Consider the following 23,837-nt stretch of genomic DNA (forward strand, 5'->3'; position numbering starts at 1 on the left):
CAGCACTGTGTAAGATTAAAACCTTTTGAGGATTATACTGTTTCTTCATGAGAAGAAAGTTAATTCAGATGACCCTGATACAATTATTTTCATGTATGTGGCAGAGTTATGGGAGAAAAGAAATGATGAACAGCTCCCAATCTACTGAACAGGAAAATTACAGTCACCTAGAGCAGGTAACAGTCTCACAGAGAAAAGAGGTACAAGCATACACCGCAAGAGGTCCCTATAAACAGTGATTATAAGTGCAAATCAAAGGCTGATTTTCATGTTTACCAAGTCTGGACTAGATAGATAGTTGATGTATTAGGCCTGTACAGACAGACCACAGCAATCCTCAAAGTCATTTATGATGAATAGGAAGTACTACCAAAGATAAAAGGAATTTGCCCTTGACATCAAGCAAAAATGTTTCAAAAACCAAAACTGACTTGAGAAAAATGAGAGTGTAATAGATACAAATTTGTACCTCAACCCACTGGTCTTAATTCTAAAACGTAACTGATCACATTGCTCCTCCCCACAAAAACTTTAAATGGTTCCCCCTGGCTCGCAGCCCAGCCCCTCAGCCCCCAATAATAAAAATTCTAATCAAACTGAAAGTTTTGTCTCCTTTCATGCATCCTACACTCTCGCTATACTGGATTTCCCAAATCCAACCTATGCTTTCCTACTCCTGCCATTGTTCATGCTGAATGTTCCCTGCCTGCGGAAATCCTACCAATCCTTCAGGTTTTGCCCCCTTTATCTTTCAGCATTCCCTGATCCTACAAGCACACTCAGTCTTCTCCTTTACATCTTGTTCTCCTCTTATCAAAAGCATGGTATTCTGTTTTGAATTGTTATTACTGTTGTTAACTCCCCTATGACTTTCTAAATTCCTTAAAGAAAAAAAGGGTAATTAATTAATTTTTGTGACTTTTACAGGGTCCTAACTAAACAGCTGTAGGTTGCTGAGTTAGTGACACAAAACACAGACCGAAAGCCCTTAAAAGAACATATAAAAGCAAGTTTATTAGAAGTCATATAATTCAGCTAGTTTCCATTCTGATAATAAACATTCACATGCTCCTTCTCCTCCTGTTGACACAGGAATTATTCAGTAGAGAAAATAATGAAACAGACTGTGGTCTAGAAATTCTAGATCCTATTCATAGTTACCTGGGAAGGTTTAACCTACCCTATTCTCTGCTTCCTTTGTAACTACCTACTTTACAAAAGTGATGTGAAGAATAAGATCTTTGTTATCCAGTTAATATTTTTAAAATCTTTCAGAACACTCCTCCCTTTAAAATATACTGGTTTTAATATCATCTCTAGCTTTTCCTACATTTACCACATGGCAATGATTTTTGTGATTCACAGAATACCTAAAGTGTAAAAAAGGCCATTAAAAGCCAAAGAATGTACTTTCAGTTTTATTAAAAAAGCAAAACACTCTCTTCCTCTACTTTCACAGACTTCTTTTAGGCTATGAAACCGTGGTCCTCTGGCCATTGCATAATCCTAATTTCTAACGGGGTTTAATAATCTAGAAGAAAAGGGATATTGTGCTCTCAAGAGCAGAATATATCCTGAGGGACAGATGGTTTGTAACAATCTTCACGAATAAACAAGAAACCAAATTCAGATAACTGGGGGCGTGGTGGTGAGGAGGGTAAACAGAAACAATAAAAGAGCAATAAAAATTCTTGGAAAATAAAGGCATCCACAGCTATCAACAAAACGTTTTACTCTAGAGAATTATTTGCTCTAGAGAATTATTACTCTAGAGAATTACAGTCTTCTCTGTAACTTTTTCTATCATGTGCCACTTTTCTCTGTATGTTAACCCATCTCCTTTCACCTCCCAAGTTTATATGTGAACTCAACAGAGATCTGATCTCAAATCTCAAGCAGTCCTTATGGCCTTCTCACATAATTCCCAGATTGTGGCATAGGAATCCCTTTCTACCCAAGATGTTAAACTGTAAATTTAAAAACTTAAAAACAATACAAGGGAGCAAAAATTTTAGATCTGTGAATGAGAACCGAGACTCCTGACCTCCAGTATTTTTGCTCTTCTGCATCTTCAAGACAACAAAAATAATGTTGGGGACTTTTTCATTTGTCAATCCACTTAACAAGAAATTTTAAACATCGCAGGTAGAGGGGAATCCCTTATAAAACAAAAACTAATCAACCGAAAGCAAACAAACCCAAGCACGCATCTAACTGCAACAATAACTGTGTACTAGGTATTTCAAGGGCAATTATAAGGCAAACCAATCCTTGGACTCAATTCTGTGTGCTCACAGTACTCCGAAGTTAGATGACAACAAAGTTCTTCCCGTCCCTCTCCTGTGGTCACGTCACATACCTGTTGCATCACCTGGAAAGTGGTCTCCAAAGTCTAGGAAAGGAGCACCACCATGATCCCTAAATAATTCTGCTGGGCTATTTTCTGGATAAATTTTAGCCTCATTCATTTTAATGAGGTTGCCTTGGAGGCAAGGGTGTCTTGGCTTCTGTTCACCTTTAAAGAGACTCTAACACAGGCATCACAAGCGGTGACTTTGTGGACTTACAAGAGCTTGGGAGTTTTTGAAGTCTTGGGCTGGTCTGGCAGAGCAGGCAGTCGGCGTGGGAGAAGCGGGGCTGCCCCGGAGTTCGTGTGGAGTGGGAAGTCCGGCCCGCGACCCAAGCTTCGCGGAAGGGACAAGAGGTGCGGGCCCAGCCCAGGGTCCGGGCCAAGTCGGGGCACGCGAGAGGTTCAAGACTAACTGAGTCTTGGCCAAAGCCCCGGGGCACACTGGGCAACGCTAACAAGCGCGTCGACGTTTACAAGGATTAAAAAATAATACTCCCCTCCCCCCACACCAGAGAACCAAGCGGGAGGCAGCGACGCGAGGCAGGAAGCGCGTGGGGCCGGGTCCGAGCCGACCGGCGAGAGGATGCGAGCCTGGGCCGGGCTCCCGCCGCTGGGGCCGTACTCACCATGTCGTACACGTTGAGCACCACTAACTGGTTAGCCCCCATCCTCCTCCCGGCGGCCGCCGCCTCGCCCTCCAGCTGCTTCGTCTCCGCGGGGCCGAGGCCGCTCTCACCGCCCCCCGGACGCCTCAGGGGGCCGGAGCCGGGCACTAAGCGCACAGCGCGGCCCGCGGCAGCCGGGGCGGAAACATCGGGAAGCGACTCGTTCCCGGGCGCCGCCAACTACACCCTCTGCGCCAACCGGGCCGGACCGCAGGCGGCCCGCTCCGGCTCAGGCGCCTCCCCCGGCAGCAGACACGTGGGGGAAGGCGGGGCCCAAGCGAGGGGCGGGCGCCAGGCCCCCGGGGGCGGGGCCGGCCGGCCGGCGCCTGGACTGAGCCCGCCTGCGCTCTAGCCTCCACTGCCGCACTCGGACCTAAGATGGCGCAGCCTCGGTGCCTCTCGGCCCGGGAGGAGCGGGTTCCCAGAAAGACTACAGTTCCCAGCATGCAATGAGGAAGCGCAGAGGCGGAGTCTCAACTGCGGTCCTTCCTCGCGGCGTGTTGCCAGCCGTCGACTACAGTTCCCAGCATGCTGCGGGGGCCCGGTTCTTCGAGCCAGGCCTCCCTGGGAGACTACAGCTCCCAGCATGCAGTGCTTGCGGTCAGCGCCCCAGCACTTGCAGTCCGTTCTTGCGGCTGGTGAGGTCTTCTAACTCTTCTACCTTACCTCTCCGCTGCTGCTGCGGTTAGTTTCTGTCACGTTTAACTCGTTGAAGCCTTCGGAATGTGGCAGAAGACCATATTGATGACGCCGTTTTCCAAATCTCTCCTCATTATTATTATTAATTAATTTATTTTTGCAAGGGGAGGGGTGGGGAAATAGAGGAAGGCGGGTTACTGGTGGGGGAACCGGTGTAATATGCATCCAGTTAATCCTCAGTGTGGAATTTTACATTTACGAAAGTATCCTGCTGAGATGGGAAGAGAGTACAGTACTCATAGATGAGCACAACCGTGGGACGCAGTATGTGCTTTTGTATTCGTTCAAAAATTATTTATGTGCCTGCCCTTTGCCAGGCCGTGATGTAGGCCCTGGGGAATGTAGAAATGAACAGGAGGGAGGACAAACAAAATATCGGTGATATGTGCTTTGTAGAGAGTTAAAATAGGATGAAGTGATTGAGAATAAGCTTAGATTGGCTGCAGTGCGAAGGTCTAGGTGTAAGCTCAGATCCGAATGACAAAAAGCCAGCCCTGCAAAGTTAATTGATTCAACCAGTTAAGAAGCTATTCCACAAGTGCACGCCAAAAGGTGGCTTGGATATTGGGGGTAGTGGATAACACTGAAGAAATTAATTTGGACTATTTTGGAAGTAGACTCTACAGCAGGGGTTTCGCCCGCCCCCCCCCCCCCCCCCCCCACAGCAGGAGGTGAGCAGCAAGCGAGGGAAGCTTCATCTGCTGCTCTCCATCGCTGGCATCTGCCGCTCTCCATCGCTGGCATCTGCCGCTCTCCATCGCTGGCATTACCGCCTCAACCATTTGCCCCCGACCCCTTTGAAAAATTATCTTCCACGAAACTGGTCCCTGGTGCCAGAAAGGTTGGGAACTGCTGCTCTACAGGACTTGCTAATGAATTGGATGTTGAGTTTGTTAGGGAGAGAACACTCAAGGATAATTTCTAGATTTTTGACTTCAGAAATTGTGTGTATGGTGGTGCCATTCATAAGATGTGAAAATTGTGAAGAACAGGTTGGGAAGAGGGAAATCAAGAGTTTTGGTTTGGTCTTGTTAAGTTGCAGATATCATTGAGACATCCATGATGTCAAGTAGGCATTTGGAAAAAGTGGAGTCATGGCCATGATAAATGGACTCTAAAGCCTTAGGACTTACTGGATGACAGGAAAATGTGTAGCTTAGAAAAGGTAAAGGGGTCAAAGACAAAGATCTAGCCCCCATCATGTAGAGGAGGAAGAGGAATCACAGAGGCAGGAGGAGTACATGGTAGCACAGAAGCTGTAAGTATTAGATTCAGCAGTATGGAGGTCACTGGTAGCATTGACATGAGCAGTGTCAGGGGAGGAGTGGGATCCAGAGAACATTTGGAATGGTTTGAGGGGTGAGTGTATAGTGAAGAAATGGAGACTGTAGGCAACTTGGGGCAATAGTGGGATAAGGCTGTGTGGTCAATGGAGGGCATTTTAAAGACGAGAGATACTAAAGTATACTTGTATGTAAAAAGAGAGAAATTGATGATGTAGGAGAGAGAGGGGATTTCCATGGGCAAGGTAAGAAGGGGAAGAGATCCAGTGCATAAGTGAGCGTTTGGCCTTTAGTAGGAGGGATGCTTTATCTGTAGTGACAGCATATAAGGTAGATGCAAGTGCATAGTGATGGTATGGAAAGTGTAGAAGACAAATGAGGACAGTTCTTCTCTGATTTGTTTTGATCTTCTCAATGAGTAAGAGGCAAGATAACTGGAAAGTTGGGGAGGGGTGAGGTGTAGGGAATTTGAAGACAGAGGAGAAGGTGTAAAATAGAGAAGACAAATATACCAGGGAAATAGGGTTGAATTGCCAGGCAGTGTTGAGTGACAGTAAATGCTGTGTGCACGATTGTTCTTTGACTTATCCTCAGGTTGTGGACAAAGTCCTAAAATTCATTTTTGGTGTACCCAGCTGCTTTGCTTCCCTCCCCCCCTGTGGCCTTCCTTTCCTCCTAACACAATTGAACAAACTACAGGTGTGGGGAAAGGCAGGCACTCTCCATTAACACGTCATAACACCTCCTACTGAGGGCTCAAGCTACTGGTTCATTTCACCTCTTACTCTAAACACTCCCTTTGCTCTTTGTGATCTCAGCTACTCTGTCAGCTGTAAGGATCACCTGTAAGCTGAAAAGTCTGAGGCCCCCATCTCCAATCCCTGTCTCTCTCTTGAGCACTAGGCCAGTATAACCTGCAGCTATTAGACGTCTCCACCAGGTGTATTAGTTTCCTATTGCTGCTGTAACAAATGACCCCAAACTTAGTGGTTTGAAACAACACTACACATGTTTATTACCTTACAGTTCTAGAGACCAGAAGTCCAAAATGAGTCTCCCTGGACTAAAATCAAGGACTATGTTCTTTCTGGAGGCTCCAGGGGAGAATCTGCTTCCTTGCCTTTCTTATTCATCTCCTAGAGGTTGCTCTCATTCCTTGACTCATGGCCACATCACCTTGACCTGTTTCCATCATATCTTCTCTGACTCTCCTGCCTCCTCCTTTCACTTACAAGGACCCTTGTGGTTACTTTAGGCCCACCTGGATAATCAAGGATAATGTCATCTCAAGATCCTTAACCTAATCACATCGGCAAAGTCTTTTTATTCTATGTAGAGTAATATATTTGCATGTTCTGGGGAACTGGAATGTGGACATCTTTGGGGAGCTATTATCCTGCCCACCATACAGGATGTCCCAAGGTCACTTCAAATTAACCAGTTACAAAATTGAATTCAGGGCTTCCCTGGTGGCACAGTGGTTGAGAGTCCGCCTGCCGACGCAGAGGACACGGGTTCGTGCCCCGGTCAGGGAAGATCCCACATGCCGCGGAGCGGCTGGGCCCGTGAGCCATGGCCGCTGAGCCTGCACGTCCGGAGCCTGTGCTCTGCAACGGGAGCGGCCACAACAGTGAGAGGCCCGCGTACCGAAAAAAAAAAAAAAAATGAATTCACTGATGATGAATCGAGTTGTGTTGCTCATGTAATTTAGGTACTGATCCGCCAGTAACTGAAATTATCCATCATTCATTCATTCATTCACTGTGCAAGTATTAAAGTCCTCATGAAGCTTACTAACCAGTGGAAGACAGAAAAAAAGTATGTATTCATTAATTTTTAATTTAAACCAAAGGGCACAAGCAGTAGTAGAGCATAATAGACTTATTTGGGGTGGTTGTCAGGAGACAGTAATATTAACAAAGAAAATGTAATTAAATAGTTGTAAATGGGGTACTGGAGGCTGAACAAGACAAAAAAAAGGAACAGTAAGGTATCAGAGAGGTGGGAAGCACCAGAAGCAGCTATCACCCCTAGGCCTGGAGGCACAAAGAGGCTGGGATTTAAACAGTTTTAAAGCTTGGAGGAGAGTCCCGTGGAGGTGGAATCCAGAGCTCTGAAGGGGGAAGTTTGGCAGGCTGGTGCTGCTGGTGCCTCTGAGTGGCACGGTGACATGGGTCCTGGAAAGTTTTAAAAACTTCAAGCTGGAAATCAACCACTGCTCCTGAAATCTGCTGCCACTGCTGGGATGAAGAAGCATGACTAAGCTCACGCTGACAGGAAAGGTGGGAAACAGGAAGTACTTTTCTTCCTCCAGTACCTGGTACTAGAGAAAGCTACCAGGGAGCTAGGTCTGGAGCAGAAATGTGGTTTGCAGAGTCCTGGCCTCAGCAAGGAAAGGCAGATTTGAAACTAGAAAGAGATAGTAGCCTCATTACAACCTACCACAAACGATTTCTTAGGCCACCTGAAGGATTTGAAGCATTATAAAGGAAAATACATTTTAAAGCTTATTGCTGCCTGAACTGTGTTGTAGAGATGAACTGAGTCCAAGCGTGTTTTTTCAATTACTTGAAGTATAACTGACAATATTGTATTAGTTTCAGGTGTACAACACAGTGATTCAATATTTTTATAAATTACAAAATGATCACCACAATAAGTCTAGTTACCATCTCTCACCATAAAAAATGATTCCAATATTATTGACTATATTCCCTATGCTGTACATTACACCCCTGTAACTCATTTATTTTATAGCTGGAAGTTTGTACCTCTTAATCCCCTTCATCTATTTTGTCCTTCCCCCAACCCCCTCCCCTTTGACAACCACCCATTTATTCCCTGTCCCTATGAATCTGTTTTTTGTTTTATTTGTTCATTTGTTTGTTTTCACATGTTAGTGAAAACAAACAGTATTTGTCTTTCTCTGTCTGACTTATTTCACTAAGCATAATACCTTCCAGGTCCATCCATGTTTCACAAATGCCAAGATTTGTATATATATTTTAGTTTTCATTCTCTATTTCATTAGAAAATACAAAGCCACTTTGAATCCTTCTTACAAAGAGGTGTACATACATTTTAGAATACAAAAGATGAAATAAACTTTAAAATCTAAATAAATAGAAAATAATGCTACGCTATTTATTTTATTTTTATTTTTTTAGTTTTCTCTCTCTGTTAAAAAAAGTTGGGTTTTCTTCCTGTTGGATGTTTGTTCTCTAACTTTTAAAAAACTAAAGTATATATATTTTTTCTATTGTCAACTTGCTGTTAACAATTTTTGCTTTAAGATATGAATTACATTCATACCTCACATTACATATATGAAGCCAAATTACACTAACTTAGTTGTTTACAACCTCAAACCTTACTCCCAGTACACATTCCAATAAATTTATTCTGTAAAAACAATACTTTTATTGGTTTTGATTTTTTTTACAGTAAAGTTTTCAACTACAAACCTTGAATACGCGAAAGATGTTCCAAGGACAAGCATAACAGGATTGATAAAACCCAAACTGACTAAATGTGTTCTCACAATACGAGTTGGCATAAAAATAAATAAAATTTTCTATTATCACAATTGCAACAATAATGTACAGATAATAATGGTTTGTGGATGAATATTAACTATTCTAATTCTAGTTCCAAAAGAAAACAACAGATCATTTTAAAAGTCTATATTTAAAAGGCAATGCTTTGTCTTACTTCCCATAGGGCTACTGCTGATTCCAGCTTTAAAATGTACAGTATCCAGCTTGAGTGATTAGCTCAAATTGTATTGAGATTGGGAAAAAATAAATCATTGCCTTCGTTTTGGAGTAACACAAAAGACTCACTAACTTCACATACAGAAACTGAGTTTGTGTACATTAACAACATGAGTTTTGAGAAGTATAAGCTGTCAACTAGCTATTTCTAATAGGGAATAGATACTTTACAATATGATTAAACTTTACACATGGCCTCAAAACTGAAGAACAATTTTAAGTTCATCTTCAATATGCCAACATTATGTATCTAGGAATTGGTTCCTGGGTTCTGTCACAGAGAGGAAATCCCTTAAGCATTATGTTGACTGGTCATTTTAAAAAATGCTAACTTATATTTAACTGAGTGTTTGGTGATGGTGGAGTAAATGCAGGAGAGTGATGAACATTAACTGCCTTGATAAAGGATCCTAGACTTGTATAAACTTGTGCAAAAAGCTGGATAATCCTTAGTGGTTAAGGGCAACTTCATGCAACCAAATAACATGAAATTAAATCAATAACCTTAAAAAAGGCTAAAATGTCTTTTTTCCCCCAAACACAGCAGAGAGGAATGTGAATAATGTACATACAAACTGGGGTTCTGTCAGTGACAACAAGGACTATGTGTTGGTTCATATCAAATCCAAGAATATTAGACAACCAAACGTATAACCTTCGTGTGGTTTTCTTAATTTGCAGCATTCATTACGGTAGTTAGGTCCCTTCACTGGTTTTCTTGCAAGTCTGAAGTTGTGTTTCTTGTGTCATTGCCGGCATCTCCACCCTCAGAGCTGCTTTTATTTTTTTCTTCTTTGCAGTCCTTGTCATCTTCATCTCCTGGAGATTTCCCGTACTGTTTAGAGGATTTCTTTTAATTGTATGACTTCCGTTTCGAGCCTGCTTTTTCATTCTTTCTTTTGCCTTTTCCATTTTCTTCCACTCTCTCACGTTCTTCCTCACTGCTTGCCTCTGGAGTATTCCCGCCTTCTCCCTCGGTTTCTGAAGAGCTCTGTTGCTGAGTGGCCTGGTACCCAGTAAACTTTACTCCTGGGTTATTTTCTATCTCCCACAATCCTTCATTAAATCCTTTCCGTTTCTTTGACTTCCCAAACTTGTCTTTGTATTCCTTATAAGGGAAAAGGTCTTTGGGACCTAGAAATGCAGTTTCAAATATTTTTGGCAAATACTTTGCCAAAAAAGTAGATAGGATACTTATTTGCTGGAGGCGTCACAGCTCCCTCCGGGAGTTCCTCAATCCGCGCCGGCCACTGCTGGTAGCCCTATAACCTTGGCGAAGACCTGCTCGCCCGCCTTGTACTCGCGGGGACGCGGACGCGCCATCTCGGCCGCTCCGCTTCCTGGTCGTCCTTGGGCGCCGCGAAGACGCCGGGAGGCCGGCCCCCCGCGGGCCAACGGACTGCGCCGCGCTCCTCGCGGGCCGGGCGGGTGGGCGGGAGGACTAGGGGCCGCTCGGACCAGGGGAAGCGGCGAGGCGGCGGCTGGGGCGAGGGGTGGGCGGGGTTCGCAGCAGGCCCCGCGCCTCACCGCCCTGCAGCGGGTGAGGGGAGTCCCCGGCCGCTCGGCTCTGGCCCGCGCGGCCGCCGCCGCCGCCGCCGCCGCCGCCGCCGCTGGCGGCGGCGCCGGCCTCTTTCCCCCAGAGCTAAACTATAGTTGATTTACAATATTGTGTTAGTTCAGGTGTACAGCAAAGTGACTTAGTTATAGTTTTTGCTAGATTATATTCCGTTACAGGTTATTACATGATATTGAATATAATTCCCTGTGCTATATAGTAAATCCTTGTTGCTTACCTATTGATATTTTACGTTTACAGTAGTATCTGTTAATCCCATACTACTAATTTGTCCCTCCCTCCCTCTCCCCTTTGGTAACCATAAGTTTGTTTTCCTACTTCTAGTTATGGCCTTTTCTTTGCCATTTAAAGAAGTCCCTTTAACATTTCTTGTAAGGCCAGTTTAGTGGTGATGAACGGCTTTAGCTTTTACTTTTCTGGAAACCTCTTTCTCTCGCCTTCAATTCTGAATGATAACCTTGTAGGATAGAGTATCCTTATAGGTTATAAGTTTTTTCCTTTCAGCATTTTTAATACATTGTGCTACTCCCTTCTAAACTGCAAAGTTACTGCTGAAAAATCAGCTGATAGTCTTCTGGTGTTTCCCTTGTATGTAACTAGTTGCTTTTCTCTTGCTGCTTTTAAGATTTTCTCTTTAACTTTTGACATCTTAATTATAATGTGTCTGGGGGTGGCCTCTTTGGTTCATTTTGTTTGGGACTCTCTGTGCTTCTTGGACTTGGATGTCTGATTCCTTCACCCGTTTAGGGAAATTTTCAGCTATTATTTCTTCAAATAGGTTTTCTGTCCCTTACTCTCTCTTCTCCTGTGTTCTCTATAATATGAATGTTAGCACACTTGATGTTGTGCCAGAAGTCTCTTAAACGATTCTCAGTTTTTTGGTTTCTTTTTCTTTTTGCTGTTTCAGTTGGGTAATTTCCGCTAGCCTGTCTTCCAGACTGCTGATCTGTTCTTCTGCATCCTCTAATCTGCTACTGATTCCTTCTAGTGTATTTTTTATTTCAGTTATTTTTACTTCAGTTCTGATTTGTTCTTTTTTATATTTTCTATCTATGTTGAAGTTCTCACTGGATTCATCCATTCTTCTCCCAAGTTCAGTGAGCATCTTTATAACTATTACTTTAAACTCTTTATCTGGTAAATTGCTTATCTCTTTTTTGTTTAGTTCTTTTTGGAGGTTTTTGTCTTGTTCTTTCATCTGGAAGATATTTCTTTGTCTCATTCTGTGTTTGTTTCTATGTATTAGGTATATCAGTTATGTCCCAGTTTCAAGCCTGGGAGCAGTCTTGAAAGAGTGGCCTTATGTAGAAGGCCTATGTGGCCAGTGCCACACCTGTGGTCACCAGAGCCAGGTGCTCCAGAGACATCCCCTGTGTGGGCTGCACGCATCCACATGTTGTGGCTGGGCTGTGATTGCTTCGGGCACAGTGGTGGGCAGGGCTGGCTCCTGCGACTGGGAGCTGCTTTGGAGGGGTGCTGGTGTAGGCTGAAATCGCATGCTGGGTGGAGTGGGGCAGGAGCTGCTTTGGAGGGGCTGGCTGGGGCGGGTCCTCAGGGGTGGGGCACATGGTGTTAGCTAGGTTGACTGAGAGTGACAGAAATGGTGCCTGTCAGCTAAATGGAAGAACTAAAAAAAAAAAAAAGGAAGTTCTACCAGATCCCTGCCCCTCTGGCACACATCCTAAAATTAGTCAATGAATCTTCTTCTTGTATGACCCAGGTGCTTTTCAAGCTGCTGCCTCTGGGCTGGGACTTGGAGCCAACAAGTTTGAGGGCGAACCCTTCAGGAGTGGAACCTCAGTTTCCCACAGCCCTCCAGGTCTCCCAGATGTAAACCCCACTGCTTTTCAAAGCCAGACATTATGGGGGCTCATCTTCTTGATGCAGGTCCCCTGGGCTGGGACCTATTGTTCCTCAGGGGGACCTCTGCAGTTGTGATATCCCTCCCTCTTGTGGGTGTGGGGTTGTGGGTTTTGACTAGACCTCTCTACCCCTCCTGCTTGTCTTGATGTGGCTTTCTCTTTATATTCTTATCTGTAGAAAGTCTGTTTAGTCTTCAGGTCATTCTCAGAGATAAGTGTTCTATATCTAGTGGCAGTTTTGGTGTGTAGGGAGGAGGTGAGCTCAGGATCTTCCTACTCTGCCATCTTGATCTGGAACAGCTGTTTCATTCTTAACTGGTACAATGTGACCTGGGGCCCACAACAGCATTGCTTCCCAGGCACTGTGATTGGACCAGAAATGAGGTTGGTTTGCTATTTCGGTTATCTGTATGAGGATATACCCTTGGGAATTTCATAGGATGGGCAGATAATTTAATATTGTTGTCCATGTGAATGTGAACTGTTTCTGATATTCTTTTCTTGTGGGATGGAAAAGAATGCATTTTCCAAGTCAGTAGTTGCATACCATATACCTGAGCCCTGATTAACCTGCCCTAGCACTGATTCCACACCTGGCATACTGGATGCAATTGGCACTACTACTTGATTAAATCTGCAGTATTCTACTGTCATTCTCTAGGATTCATCCATTTTTCTGCATGGGCCAGACTGGTTATTAAATGAAGATCTGACAGAGACCACCAACCCTGCATCTTTTAGGTCTTTAATTGTGGCACTAATCTGTGCTATTCCCTGGAAAATGATAATGATTTTCTAACTTTCTCAGGGATGTGTGTGGGGACAGTTTCAGAGGTTTCATTTGTCCTTTCCCCACTATTATTGATCCTACTCCACAAACTGGGGGCTCCGTGTGGGCTTCATCCCAACTGCCAAGTATATCAATTTCAATTATGCACTCGGGGACTGAGGTAAAGACCCCCCACATGGCCAAAGCCACTTTGGCCCTCATAGGTCCCTACCCTAAAGGGGGGGCTTGATGACACTTTGGGTCTCTAGGTATCAATGTTAACTCAGACCTGCATCAAATAGTCCTCAAAACATCTGATTATTCCCCGTTCCTCAGTGTAGTCACCTGAGTAAATGACCATAGGTCTGAGGGGGAATTGTCACGATATAGACTTGCCACACTGTTTGTTGCAGGGTCCTTCTTCCTAGGGACCTGGCCACCTCTTCAGGTAACAGATTCTGGATCTGAAAATCTACTCAGGTCTGGGGACTGGAGCAAAGGATTGTGACTTTTTATAGGGACAACTGCCCTCAACCTCCTCCTCCATTCTTTTTTTTTCTTAGATGTTATCATCCAACAGCCTTGTTGACTGCTTGATAATTTTGCCACTAACACCACTATGTTCTATCCTCACAACTCCCTGTAGGTCAAGCCCCCATAGCTGCACCTTTCCTGTCATTATGGTAACTGTGGCCTCCTGGCTTCAGGAAGTAAAGTGCCACTACCAAGCCTCTCTTACTTCAGGGCCTCATCCACCCAATGAGCCCTGTGGCCACCTCACCTGTCGTCATCCCTAGCTGCAGAGGAGAGACACCACTGGACGTTTTAGTGATGCTGGTGGTGTTCTCATGAAAATGCCCTTGGTGATTAGTGTGCCATCTGCACCCTTTCATGGGACATAATCCTCTGCTGGGTCCTCTGGGCTTGTATAATGCCTCCATTCCAGCCCCTCCGCCTCCCTGAGCCTTTTCATTCCTTCCTCTACCAACGGCCAGGACACCAGGTGTTTTTTTTTTTTTTTTTACTTTGCAGAGAGTTGGCCAGCATTTTTTCTAGGCTTCTAAGACTCACTGGGCATTAGTTAAATCCCATATCCTGAGAAAATGGCTCAAACTCAACAAATTCTTGCTTATCCAGTTTTAAAGAGGTCTCAGAATCCAATCCCAGGCATACTCCCCTGGTTCCTGCCAGTACATGCAGGTTCATTTTTGTACATCTTCCTTCCCTTATCAGGCCCAGCACCAGCTGGATTATGCTGGGATTTAACCCATCAGAGGAGGTGGCGGGGGACCTGTTGTCTTGTGGGGGAGAAGCTTCTGCAGAACCTTCCAGCCCAGCAGAAGTGGTAGCTCTTTCTAGAGGTAGACAGGCCATGTCTGCATGCCCAGAGGGTGGGTGTGGGGTGGAGTGGGTGTGGAGAGACAATGTATTCAGAGGCATCCATCCAGATGACTCTGTCCCAGTTTTTACAGTTCCAGGTTTTCCCTACCAGCGCCTCCACCTTTGCTAACAGACCTGCCTTGAAACAAACATCTGTAGAGCCCTGTGATTCCCCGGTCTTCAGCCTACTGTTAAATTGTGTCTACCCTTCCTTTACTGGTGATGCTGATCTCTTTATACGCTACCACTGAGGCACTCTGGTTCCCACACTCAATCTTTAACTGCTGTGGTTCTTTTTTTCACTAACCTCCTGCAGATTGTCAAGGGATAACAAGTGTTGGTGAGGATGTGGAAGTAAGGGAACCCTTGTACTCTGTTGGCAGGAATTTAAATTGGTTCAGCTGCTATGGAAAACAGTATGGAGTTTCCTCAAAAAATTAAAAATAGAGCTGCCATATGATCCAGCAATTCTATTTGAGTATATATTCAAAGGAAATGAAAACGGGATTTCGAAGAGATACATGCACTCTCATGTTTATTGCAGGTTATTATTATTCACAATAGCCAAGATATGGAAACAAGCTAAGTGTCTGTCAACAGATGAATGGATAAAAAAGATGTGAGATATCTATATGTATATATATAGAGAGATGTAGATATGAATATTATTCACCCATGAGAAACAAGGAAATTCAGACATTTGAGACGACATGGATGAAACTTGAGGGTATTATGCTACGTGAAATAAACCAGACAAAGACAAATACTGTATGATATCACTTATGTATGGAATCTAAAAAAGAGTTAAAAAAAAAAAAAGAAAGCCTAACTCCTAAAAACAGAGTAGAATGGTGGCTACTAGATGCTGGGGGTGTGGGGTGTGTGTGGGAGAATTAGGGAGATGTTGAAGGCTACAAACTTGCAACTAGTAGGTGAATAAATCTTGAAGAGCTAATGCACAGCATAGTGATTTTAGTCAACAATTCTGTATTATAAACTTCAAAGTTGCTAAGAGAATAGATCTTAATTGTTCCCAAAACAGAAAAGAAATGACAGGGGCTTCCCTGGTGGTGCAGTGGTTGAGAGTCCGCCTGCCGATGCAGGGGACACAGGTTCGTGCCCCGGTCCAGGAAGATCCCACATGCCGCGGAGCGGCTGGGCCTGTGAGCCATGGCCGCTGAGCCTGCGCGTCCGGAGCCTGTGCTCCACGACGGGAGAGGCCGCAACAGTGAGAGGCCCGCGTACCGCAAAAAAAAAAAAGAAAGAAAAAAAAAAGAAATGACAATTATGTGACATGATAGAAGTGTTACCTAACACCATGGTGGTAATCATATTGCAACAGATAAATGTATCAAATCAACTCATGTATACCTTAAACTTACACAATGTTGTATGTCAATTATATATATTACATATGTTTCATTTATATGTGTGTATATGTATATACACTTAGCAGTAACCAGCAACCTTCACTGTCTTTGTTAGCCCCATGGTTTTCAAATGTTTTCTCCATTGCACCTGCATAACACTCCCCTCCATCAGGACATTTCCCCAGGTCACTGCCAATAAAAACTTTAGCAAATAAACTACCACCGTGAGCCAGGAACGGTTGGTGCCTTGCATACCCTTCAGGATGGTGCCCTCTTTGACTGCTGGGTACTGGCTGAGCCAGTCTCAAATCCTCTCCCACTTCCTGTTTTCTCAGACCACTCACATTACCCCTGGTGTTACTCCAGGTCCTCTGGAAACAGTCACCAACATTGGATTAAGTGTGCAATAGTTTTATTAGGTAAATGCTTGTCTGAAAGGAAATAGGACATTGTGGAAGGTAGGCAGAGTCAGAGAGAGAGAGAGAGATAAGGTGGAGGTGCCCTCAACTGCCATGCAATATGAAGGAGGTTTGGTAAAACCTTCAGGAGTCCTTGAAGCAGGCTGGCAGGAGTCTTGTGTTTACCTATGATCCAGGCTGCTTAAGTATCCCCAGCACACAGTCACTGGAGAGGGAGCAACTTGAGGGTGGGTTGGAGGTGTGGCCTTGGTGCAAATGTGGTGGTGGATTTCAGGGGGCAGCAGCTGACGCCCTGGGTCATTTACACTCCTGCAGTAGGAGGCCTGCAAGGAGCATCCTCATGGCTGCCACAAACCACTCATCTTCACCAGTCTACCTACATCAACACCCACGAACTCTGGCTTCCCTCCTATAACAGTGGGTGAAATGTTCAATTTCAGCGCTGAATCACATTTTATCTTGCCTACTCAAAGATTTTGATCCAGCAGTTACCCCTTTCTCTCCTGGATCATCAATTTTCCCTAGTCACTGGATTATTCCTACTAACACTCAATAGCACCTTCCTGCCCTCACCTCTGTCTCCAGTTGCCCTCCATTTCTTTGCTTCTTATAGAAAAAAAGGAACTCCTTGAAGGAGCTGTTTACACTTGCTGTCTCCACTGCTTAAATTCTCAGTCTTTTGTTCAAAGTGAGAAGAGTTTTCCTCAGGATGATTAATTAAGTAGTATAAGTTCAGTGTGGTGAGAAACAATAGTAAGAAAGCAAATATCACCTGGAACAACATCATTTTAAGTTTGGTGACGATCACCCTTTTATTTGTCATTATGCACAGACACATCGTTTTACATAAAGAGAATAATTAACATGCTGTTCTTTTTTTTTAAATAATCTTTTTTTCTTCTGTCTTGCTTTTTGGCCACGCCAAGCGGCTTGTGGGATCCTAGTTCCCTGACCAGGGATCTAACACAGACCCTCGGCAGTGAAGGCGCAGAGTCCTAACCACTGGAATTCCCTGCTATTTTTCTATTGTTTCCTTATTCCCCAGTTTTGAGGGTTTTGTTTCTATCCTTCCCTCTCTACATCTCTTGCCACATACCCTCTCCCCCTCCTGCAGTGTACAGACATACACATGCACACATGCACATGATGTACACAAAATGCTACACGATACATTCCATACTTTTCTCTGTGTTCTCATACACAGAGCTTTTGTTTTGTTTATATAATGGGATCATACTATAAATACTTCCTTGCAGCTTGTTTTTCTCATTTAACAAAACCTTGTGGAAAATCTTTTAAATCAACTAATACAGACTGATCCGTATGGCTAATGACCAATCATTTATTCAACCATTCACCTACTGATAAACATTAATTCTCCTTCTAGAGTTCTGTCACATTATCTATCTATCTATCTATCCATTTATCTATACACACATATATGTATATAGTAGTTATATATAACTATTATATGTATATAAAACTATTTGAATATTATGTATGCATTGGTCCTCCCATCTCATGGATAGACTCCTAATTCCCAAGAGTGGGATTTCTGGGTCCAAGAGAATGAATATTTCAAATTTTAATCGATCTTGCCAGATTGCTTTCCAAAAAATCTTTAAAAAATCACGTTTCCTTCAAAAATGCAAGATAATTTTTTCTCATCCCTGATTCTTATTCCTTCCCAAGAGTATTACCCTTCTGAGTTTTTGCCAACAGGTGAGAAATGTAGCTTCATTGTAACTTTGGTTTGTATCTTTCTGACTGCTGGTGTGGTTGAGCATCCTCAGTGGATAAGCACCTGATTTTGGAGCCAGTCTGACTGATACTTCACCTACCAGCTGTGTGACCTTAGAAAAATTATTTACCCTCTCTGTGCCAGTTTCCTCATCTCTATAATGGGATAATAATAGTTCCAATTGCATAGTGTTGTCGAAGAGGATTAGGTAAATTATTAGAACAATTTCTGACACATAGTAAACCCTAAGAAAAAGTTGTTTTTAATATGTTTATTGGCTATTTGGGTATGTTCTTCTGTGAAATGACTGTATTTTTTGCTCATTTTATATTGGGTCATTTTCTTTCTTTTTTCCATCAAATATTTCTATCAGATCTTGTTTCACCTCTTTCAATAAAGATTTTAAAGATGTTTTTCATGTATGGAATACACCTTTCATATTAAATTTAATTCTATGTAATTTGTCACTACAATAAATAATTTTTTATTATTTCTATTGCTGTTAAACTGTCATATAAATATTATAGAGAAAAAGTATTAAATTTTAAATATTTGTCTTATATTGAGCCATCAAATGCTCTTATTCGAATAATTCTTTTTCCTAATTTTGGGTTTCCTAGGCATATAATCTTATTATTGAAAGAGAGTATTTTATCTCCTTTCCCCTAGCATTTATAATGGTTATTTTATTTTCCTCTTGTAATGTCAGAACCTTCAAAACAGTGATGAATAGCACGTATCCCTGTTTTGTTCCTAATCTTAGTAAAATGAGAAATTCTACTTGTGGACAATAGCTTTTTTTTTTTTTTTTTTGTGGTATGTGGGCCTCTCACTGTTGTGGCCTCTCCGGTTGTGGAGTACAGGCTCCGGACGCGCAGGCTCAGCGGCCATGGCTCATGGGCCCAGCCGCTCCTAGGCATGTGGGATCTTCCCGGACCGGGGCACGAACCCGTGTCCCCTGAATCGGCAGGGGGACTCTCAACCACTGCACCACCAGGGAAGCCCTAATCTTTCATTCTTTATGTCTGTGCTGTGGATTTCAGACTTGTTTACCCAGCCTCCACAATCACATAAGCCAATTCTTCTTCTTCTTCTTTTTTCTTCTTTTTTTCTTTTTTGGTGAGGGGAAAGGAGCCAATTTATGAAATTAAATAAAGTTCAATGAGGGAGTGAAGAACATGAACTAGGATACCACCGCCCTGGCTGGGCCCAGCACAGCTAAAGCTCAGCACACCATGTATCTCCGGCTTTTCCTCCCCATAAGCCAATTCTTTTAAATAAATCTCTTTATACACACACACACACACACACACACACACACACACAAACACACACAAAATCTCCTGCTGCTTCTCCTCTAGGTGGATCTTGATTGTTCAAACACTAATTGCTTAGAAAGCTGTGGTCACATTTAGACAAGTTAAACAGCTTATTTTGAACATCAAAATCAAATTTGAAAACTTAAAATTAAGACAGAGTATTAGCCTCCTATTTTCAATATGATAAGTTATATTTCATATGTGAATCTACCATTAGAAAAACTTCTGAAATACCTTTGACAGACTATTTAAATTCACATATTTATTAAGTCTTTTATACATAAATTAACTACAGCCATATAAGGTTCATATGAAAAGTGTTTTGCAAAATAATAATATTTGACACATTTAAATATATTTTCAAAAATTTACTTTCATTCTTAGGAAGGATTGTAATAGCCAAACTTAGGTGGTTTTTAAACTTTTTAATTTTTTTTAAAGCCATGTAAGAGTATACAGACTACCTTAAGATAAAAGTGAACACATTAAGGATTAATTTAATAACATGCATATTATATTAAAATATTTCTATTTTGGGTAATTTAAGAACATATTTGAGATTTTGAATTTGATGATACTTACTATGAGCTTATACTTAGTATTTCTTGGTCAAACACACACACTCTCAATGAGTATATATACACACTCTTACTATATATTCATAGTAAATAAACTTTCATTTTTCTAATTATTCTTTTGTTTTCTTTCAGATTTGTGCAGTGGTTCATAAATATATTCTCTATAAATCCTCAAATAGTGAAAGTAGCTCAGAACAAGAATACTGCAGAACAGTAGCATCAGGAGAAAGAGGAAAGCTGCAACCATGTAAGCACTTGGACTGAAATAAGAAAAGAAAAATCATTAGAAGTCATTGTTCACTTCGGTTGTTAATTTTTTTAGTCAAATAATTTTTGAACAGCTAGCTGCTATGCCACTGTTCTCTGTTAATAACTAATAAGATTTATAAGACATCTTGTCTACCCTCAAGACGTTTACCTCTTAGTGTTTGAGTCTGACCAGGGAGGAAGATAGACTGTGTGACTGATCAATATAATGAGAGAAGGAAGGAAGTATAAAGCTCTATGGAAGCCAGGCATCAGGAAGAACTTCCAGTGGAGTTGACTTTTTTTTTTTTTGTGGTACGCGGGCCTGTCACTCTTGTGGTCTCTCCCGTCACGGAGCACAGGCTCTGGACGCGCAGGCTCAGCGGCCACGGCTCACGGGCATAGCCGCTCCGCGGCATGTGGGATCTTCCCGGACCGGGGCACGAACCCGTGTCCCCTGCATCGGCAGGTGGACCCTCAACCACTGCGCCACCAGGGAAGCCTGGAGTTGACTTTTGAACTGAGTATAAAGTAAGAGTTAGCTAGATAGGATTAGGATTATTAGTATGAGCTAGTTAGATAGAAATGTCCGGGAGTGGAGAAGAAGACTAAAGCGGGCATAACATTTTAGGCAAAGGGAGATGCATTTGCAAAGACGTGGAAGCACGAGAAAACTTTAAGATCAGCCCCAGACATTCTGGAACTAAAACTAGTTTAATGTGATTAGAATTTAGGTGGTGGGCTCAGTGGTTAGAGATGAGGAATCATAGGTTGCTCAAGGTGAGAAAGACAGCTTTCATCAAGCTACAGGGTATGAATTTTAGTCTAAGGGCAAGAGGGAGTTTCAGACATGTGATATAGCATTCTCATTTTAGAAGGATGATTCTGATTGTAGTGTGAAGAACGGATGAATGGGACTCATGGGTGTGGAGGGAGAAAACCAGTTATGAGGTTTTTGTAATAACCAAATATGGTGAGAGTTTTACTTAATTACTGGCTGTAGAAATGGATAGAAGTAAGATATATTTAGAAGTTAGATTGGATTGATCTTGGTGATTGTTAAGATGTGGGGTTTGAGAAATACGTTAGAATAAAGGATGTCTCCTAAATTTGGGGATGAGGTGACTCTGAGGATGGTAGCACCATTCACTGACATAGGAAATTCACAGGGAAGGACACTTTAGAGGGTATGTGTGAATACGGTTGGTTTACTTTTGGACATATCAAATTTGAGATACATGAGGGTCAACCAGGTATGTGTGTGTGTGTATACTTATGAGATACTACTTTCAGCTGGGATCCAGACATCTGCCTCTTCACCTCATGTTCCTCCCATCAGAGTAGATTTATTTCTTAAGCCAAACACTGTGCTGTTTTTTATTTGGTGTCTTGGTACCTGAATTTAGTTTTTAGTTCCCTTCTAAACCATATGTATTTGTTTGCAGTATTACACTTCCCCCAGTTCCCCAGTCTCATTAGTCTGACCTTCCTCCTCTGTGGATACAAGCTTAATCTAGCTCTAGTGAATAATTTCCTTCTTAGAAATTAATTAACTGACTTAATAAACCCTCTGATATATGCCAAGTACTGTGCTAGGTGCTGGGAAAACAATAATGAGTAAAAATAGATATGGTCTTCATCCTTAGAGAGCTTACATTTTAGTGGGGACATAATCATTAATCAGATAATGAGAAAATAAATATAAAATTGAACTTGTGATAAAAACTAAGTAGGAGAGGTATACAATGCAATGAAAGCTTACTATAGCAGGATTTAGCCTGGTGAATTGGCCAAGAAATGACCCCATGGGGAAAAGAAAATTATTCTAAAATTTGAAGAATTAAATAGAAGTGGAGTTGGTAAAGTTAAGTAGGTAAAGAGGGGAAGGAAGAGATTCCAAATAGAGGAAATAGCATGTGCAAAGCTCCTGCTATGGAACAGAGTATGGAGAAGACTGGGGATTGAAAGGAGGTTGATAGGTCTGGAGCTGAGAAAATGAGGGGCATATGATGCAAGATGAGACTGGAGACATAGGTAGGGGCTAGAGCAGAAAAGGTCTTGTAGGCCATGTTAAGAAGTTCCCATTTTAAGGAAAGAAACTTAAGGGTTTTAAGCTACTAAAATTATCATTATGAGTCTATTGTAGTAATTTGGATCAGAGATAATGGTAACTTGGATTAAAGTGGTGTGGTGGTGATGGGTTTGGTAAGAAGTGGATTCATTTAAGGGCAATTTAAGAGGTTAAATGAATGGGAGGCAGTGACTGGATGAGCTGGAGGAGAGAGAGAGAGAGAAAAAATGAATGTGATCCCTAGGTTTTTGTTTTTCATTTTTGACTGCTAGGTGTTTGGCTTGTACAGTTTTGATGTGCTATTTCCTGAGTGAGGGAACATTGGAAAATAGAGTCGCCATATTTTTCAACTCCAGAGGGCACCATTCACATTACAGCCTATGTGAATGAATTCTGCTTCAGCTGTGCAATGACAATTCATAGGGCTGAATGCAATTACCTTGATAAGTTAGTTTTACAGTGGTACAAATAATGGGGTAAGGGAATGGGTGGTAAGATCATGAGTTCATTTTTGGCCATGTCCAGTTTGACCAGTCTTTGAGATATCTAAGAGAAGAGGTTAAGTAGAGAGTGGGATATATGGCCCTGGACTGGGCTAGAGATATGATTTGGGAGTTGTGTGTTTATAGATACTAACTGAAATCATGGGTATGGATGAGCTTGCCAGAATGAGCAGCTCAGAAAACCAGGACTGAACCCTAAGGAAGGTCAACATTTAATGGCTGGTGATATACGTTGAGGCTGTCTTCACTAGAGAGAGAGAGAGAATGGCTACAGAAGGCTAGGAAAACCTATAGAGCAATATGGCAGCCAAAGGGAAAGTCAACACTAATGGAAGCTCAAATAAAATGTGGACTGAAAACTATCTGTCAGATTTAGTGTAGGCCAGTTGCAGCTCAAGATGGTGACAAAGGAGCCTCCTGAACTTACCTCCTTCCATGGACACACCTATCCTACAGCTACATATAGAACAACTCCCTCTGAAAGAAATCCAGAAACTAGCTGAGCAACTCCTACACATTGGGTGAATGAGAAAAACCCACTCACGTAAAAACGAGTGGGAGAGACTGAGGCACAATCTCACCCAAACTCCTAGCCCCAGCAGAGCAACATACAATGACGAGGGAACTCACAAATCCTAGCTTCACCCTAAGGAGTTTGGATCCAATACCCAGTACCCCAACTTTTAAAACTTCCACCTGAGGGATGGGACCCCCAAACACCTAGCTCTGAAAGCCAGCTAGGCTTTCATCCATCAGACCCACAAGGCTGTAGCAAACAAACGGGATCCTGAGAACTCTTGGTGGCTAACCCCCTCTCTCACTCCCCGCTCACAGACTGAAATGCCCATCTCCTGTCTTTCCATGAAAGAGACCTAGTTGCTTATCTTAAAAGCTGAGGGCTTCCCTGGTGGCGCAGTGGTTGGGAGTCCGCCTGCCAATGCAGGGGACATGGGTTCGTGCCCCGGTCCGGGAAGATCCCACATACCGCAGAGCGGCTGGGCCCATGAGCCATGTGCCGCTGAGCCGGCGCGTAAAAAGCTGAAATCTGAGGTTTAGTCTCCTAATATAACACAAATCTAGGGGCCAGCTGCAATCTTCTGCAGAGACTGGGAAGCTGGCAGACGCCATCTTTGCGCTCTCCCTCTGCCTCTCCCCAGGTCACTGGTATCTCCCTGAAATGATGTTGTGCATACTTCTGATGCTCCAGTTTCTACAGCTGCTGCTCAAGGAGAC

At 42.8% G+C, this 23,837-nt stretch overlaps 2 protein-coding genes and 1 pseudogene across 4 annotated transcripts in view; all 3 read right to left on the reverse strand.

The window, feature by feature from the left end:
* The window catches only part of DESI2 (desumoylating isopeptidase 2), a 36,761-nt gene extending 33,507 nt beyond the window's left edge, over positions 1 to 3,254 (reverse strand). Inside the window, exon 1 of one of the 3 annotated variants that reach the window (XM_029229610.1) lies at positions 2,977 to 3,254. In XM_029229610.1, coding sequence (XP_029085443.1) covers positions 2,977 to 3,018 — 42 coding nt within the window. In that variant the 5' untranslated portion in view covers positions 3,019 to 3,254. The remainder of the gene's footprint in view (positions 1 to 2,976) is intronic. The other 2 variants (XM_029229612.1, XM_029229611.1) reach the window with 2 other exon arrangements.
* A 6,212-nt stretch (positions 3,255 to 9,466) lies between these two features.
* LOC114899334 lies at positions 9,467 to 10,093 on the reverse strand (annotated as a pseudogene).
* Positions 10,094 to 19,890: 9,797 nt separating this feature from the next.
* The window catches only part of CATSPERE (catsper channel auxiliary subunit epsilon), a 220,738-nt gene continuing 216,791 nt past the window's right edge, over positions 19,891 to 23,837 (reverse strand). Inside the window, exon 21 of the mRNA XM_029226890.1 lies at positions 19,891 to 20,044. Coding sequence (XP_029082723.1) covers positions 19,891 to 20,044 — 154 coding nt within the window. The remainder of the gene's footprint in view (positions 20,045 to 23,837) is intronic.

The sequence above is a fragment of the Monodon monoceros genome, unplaced genomic scaffold, assembly GCF_005190385.1.
Source record: "Monodon monoceros isolate NGI ecotype Baffin Bay Population unplaced genomic scaffold, NGI_Narwhal_1 Super_Scaffold_18, whole genome shotgun sequence".
NCBI classification, from domain to species: Eukaryota; Metazoa; Chordata; class Mammalia; order Artiodactyla; family Monodontidae; genus Monodon; species Monodon monoceros.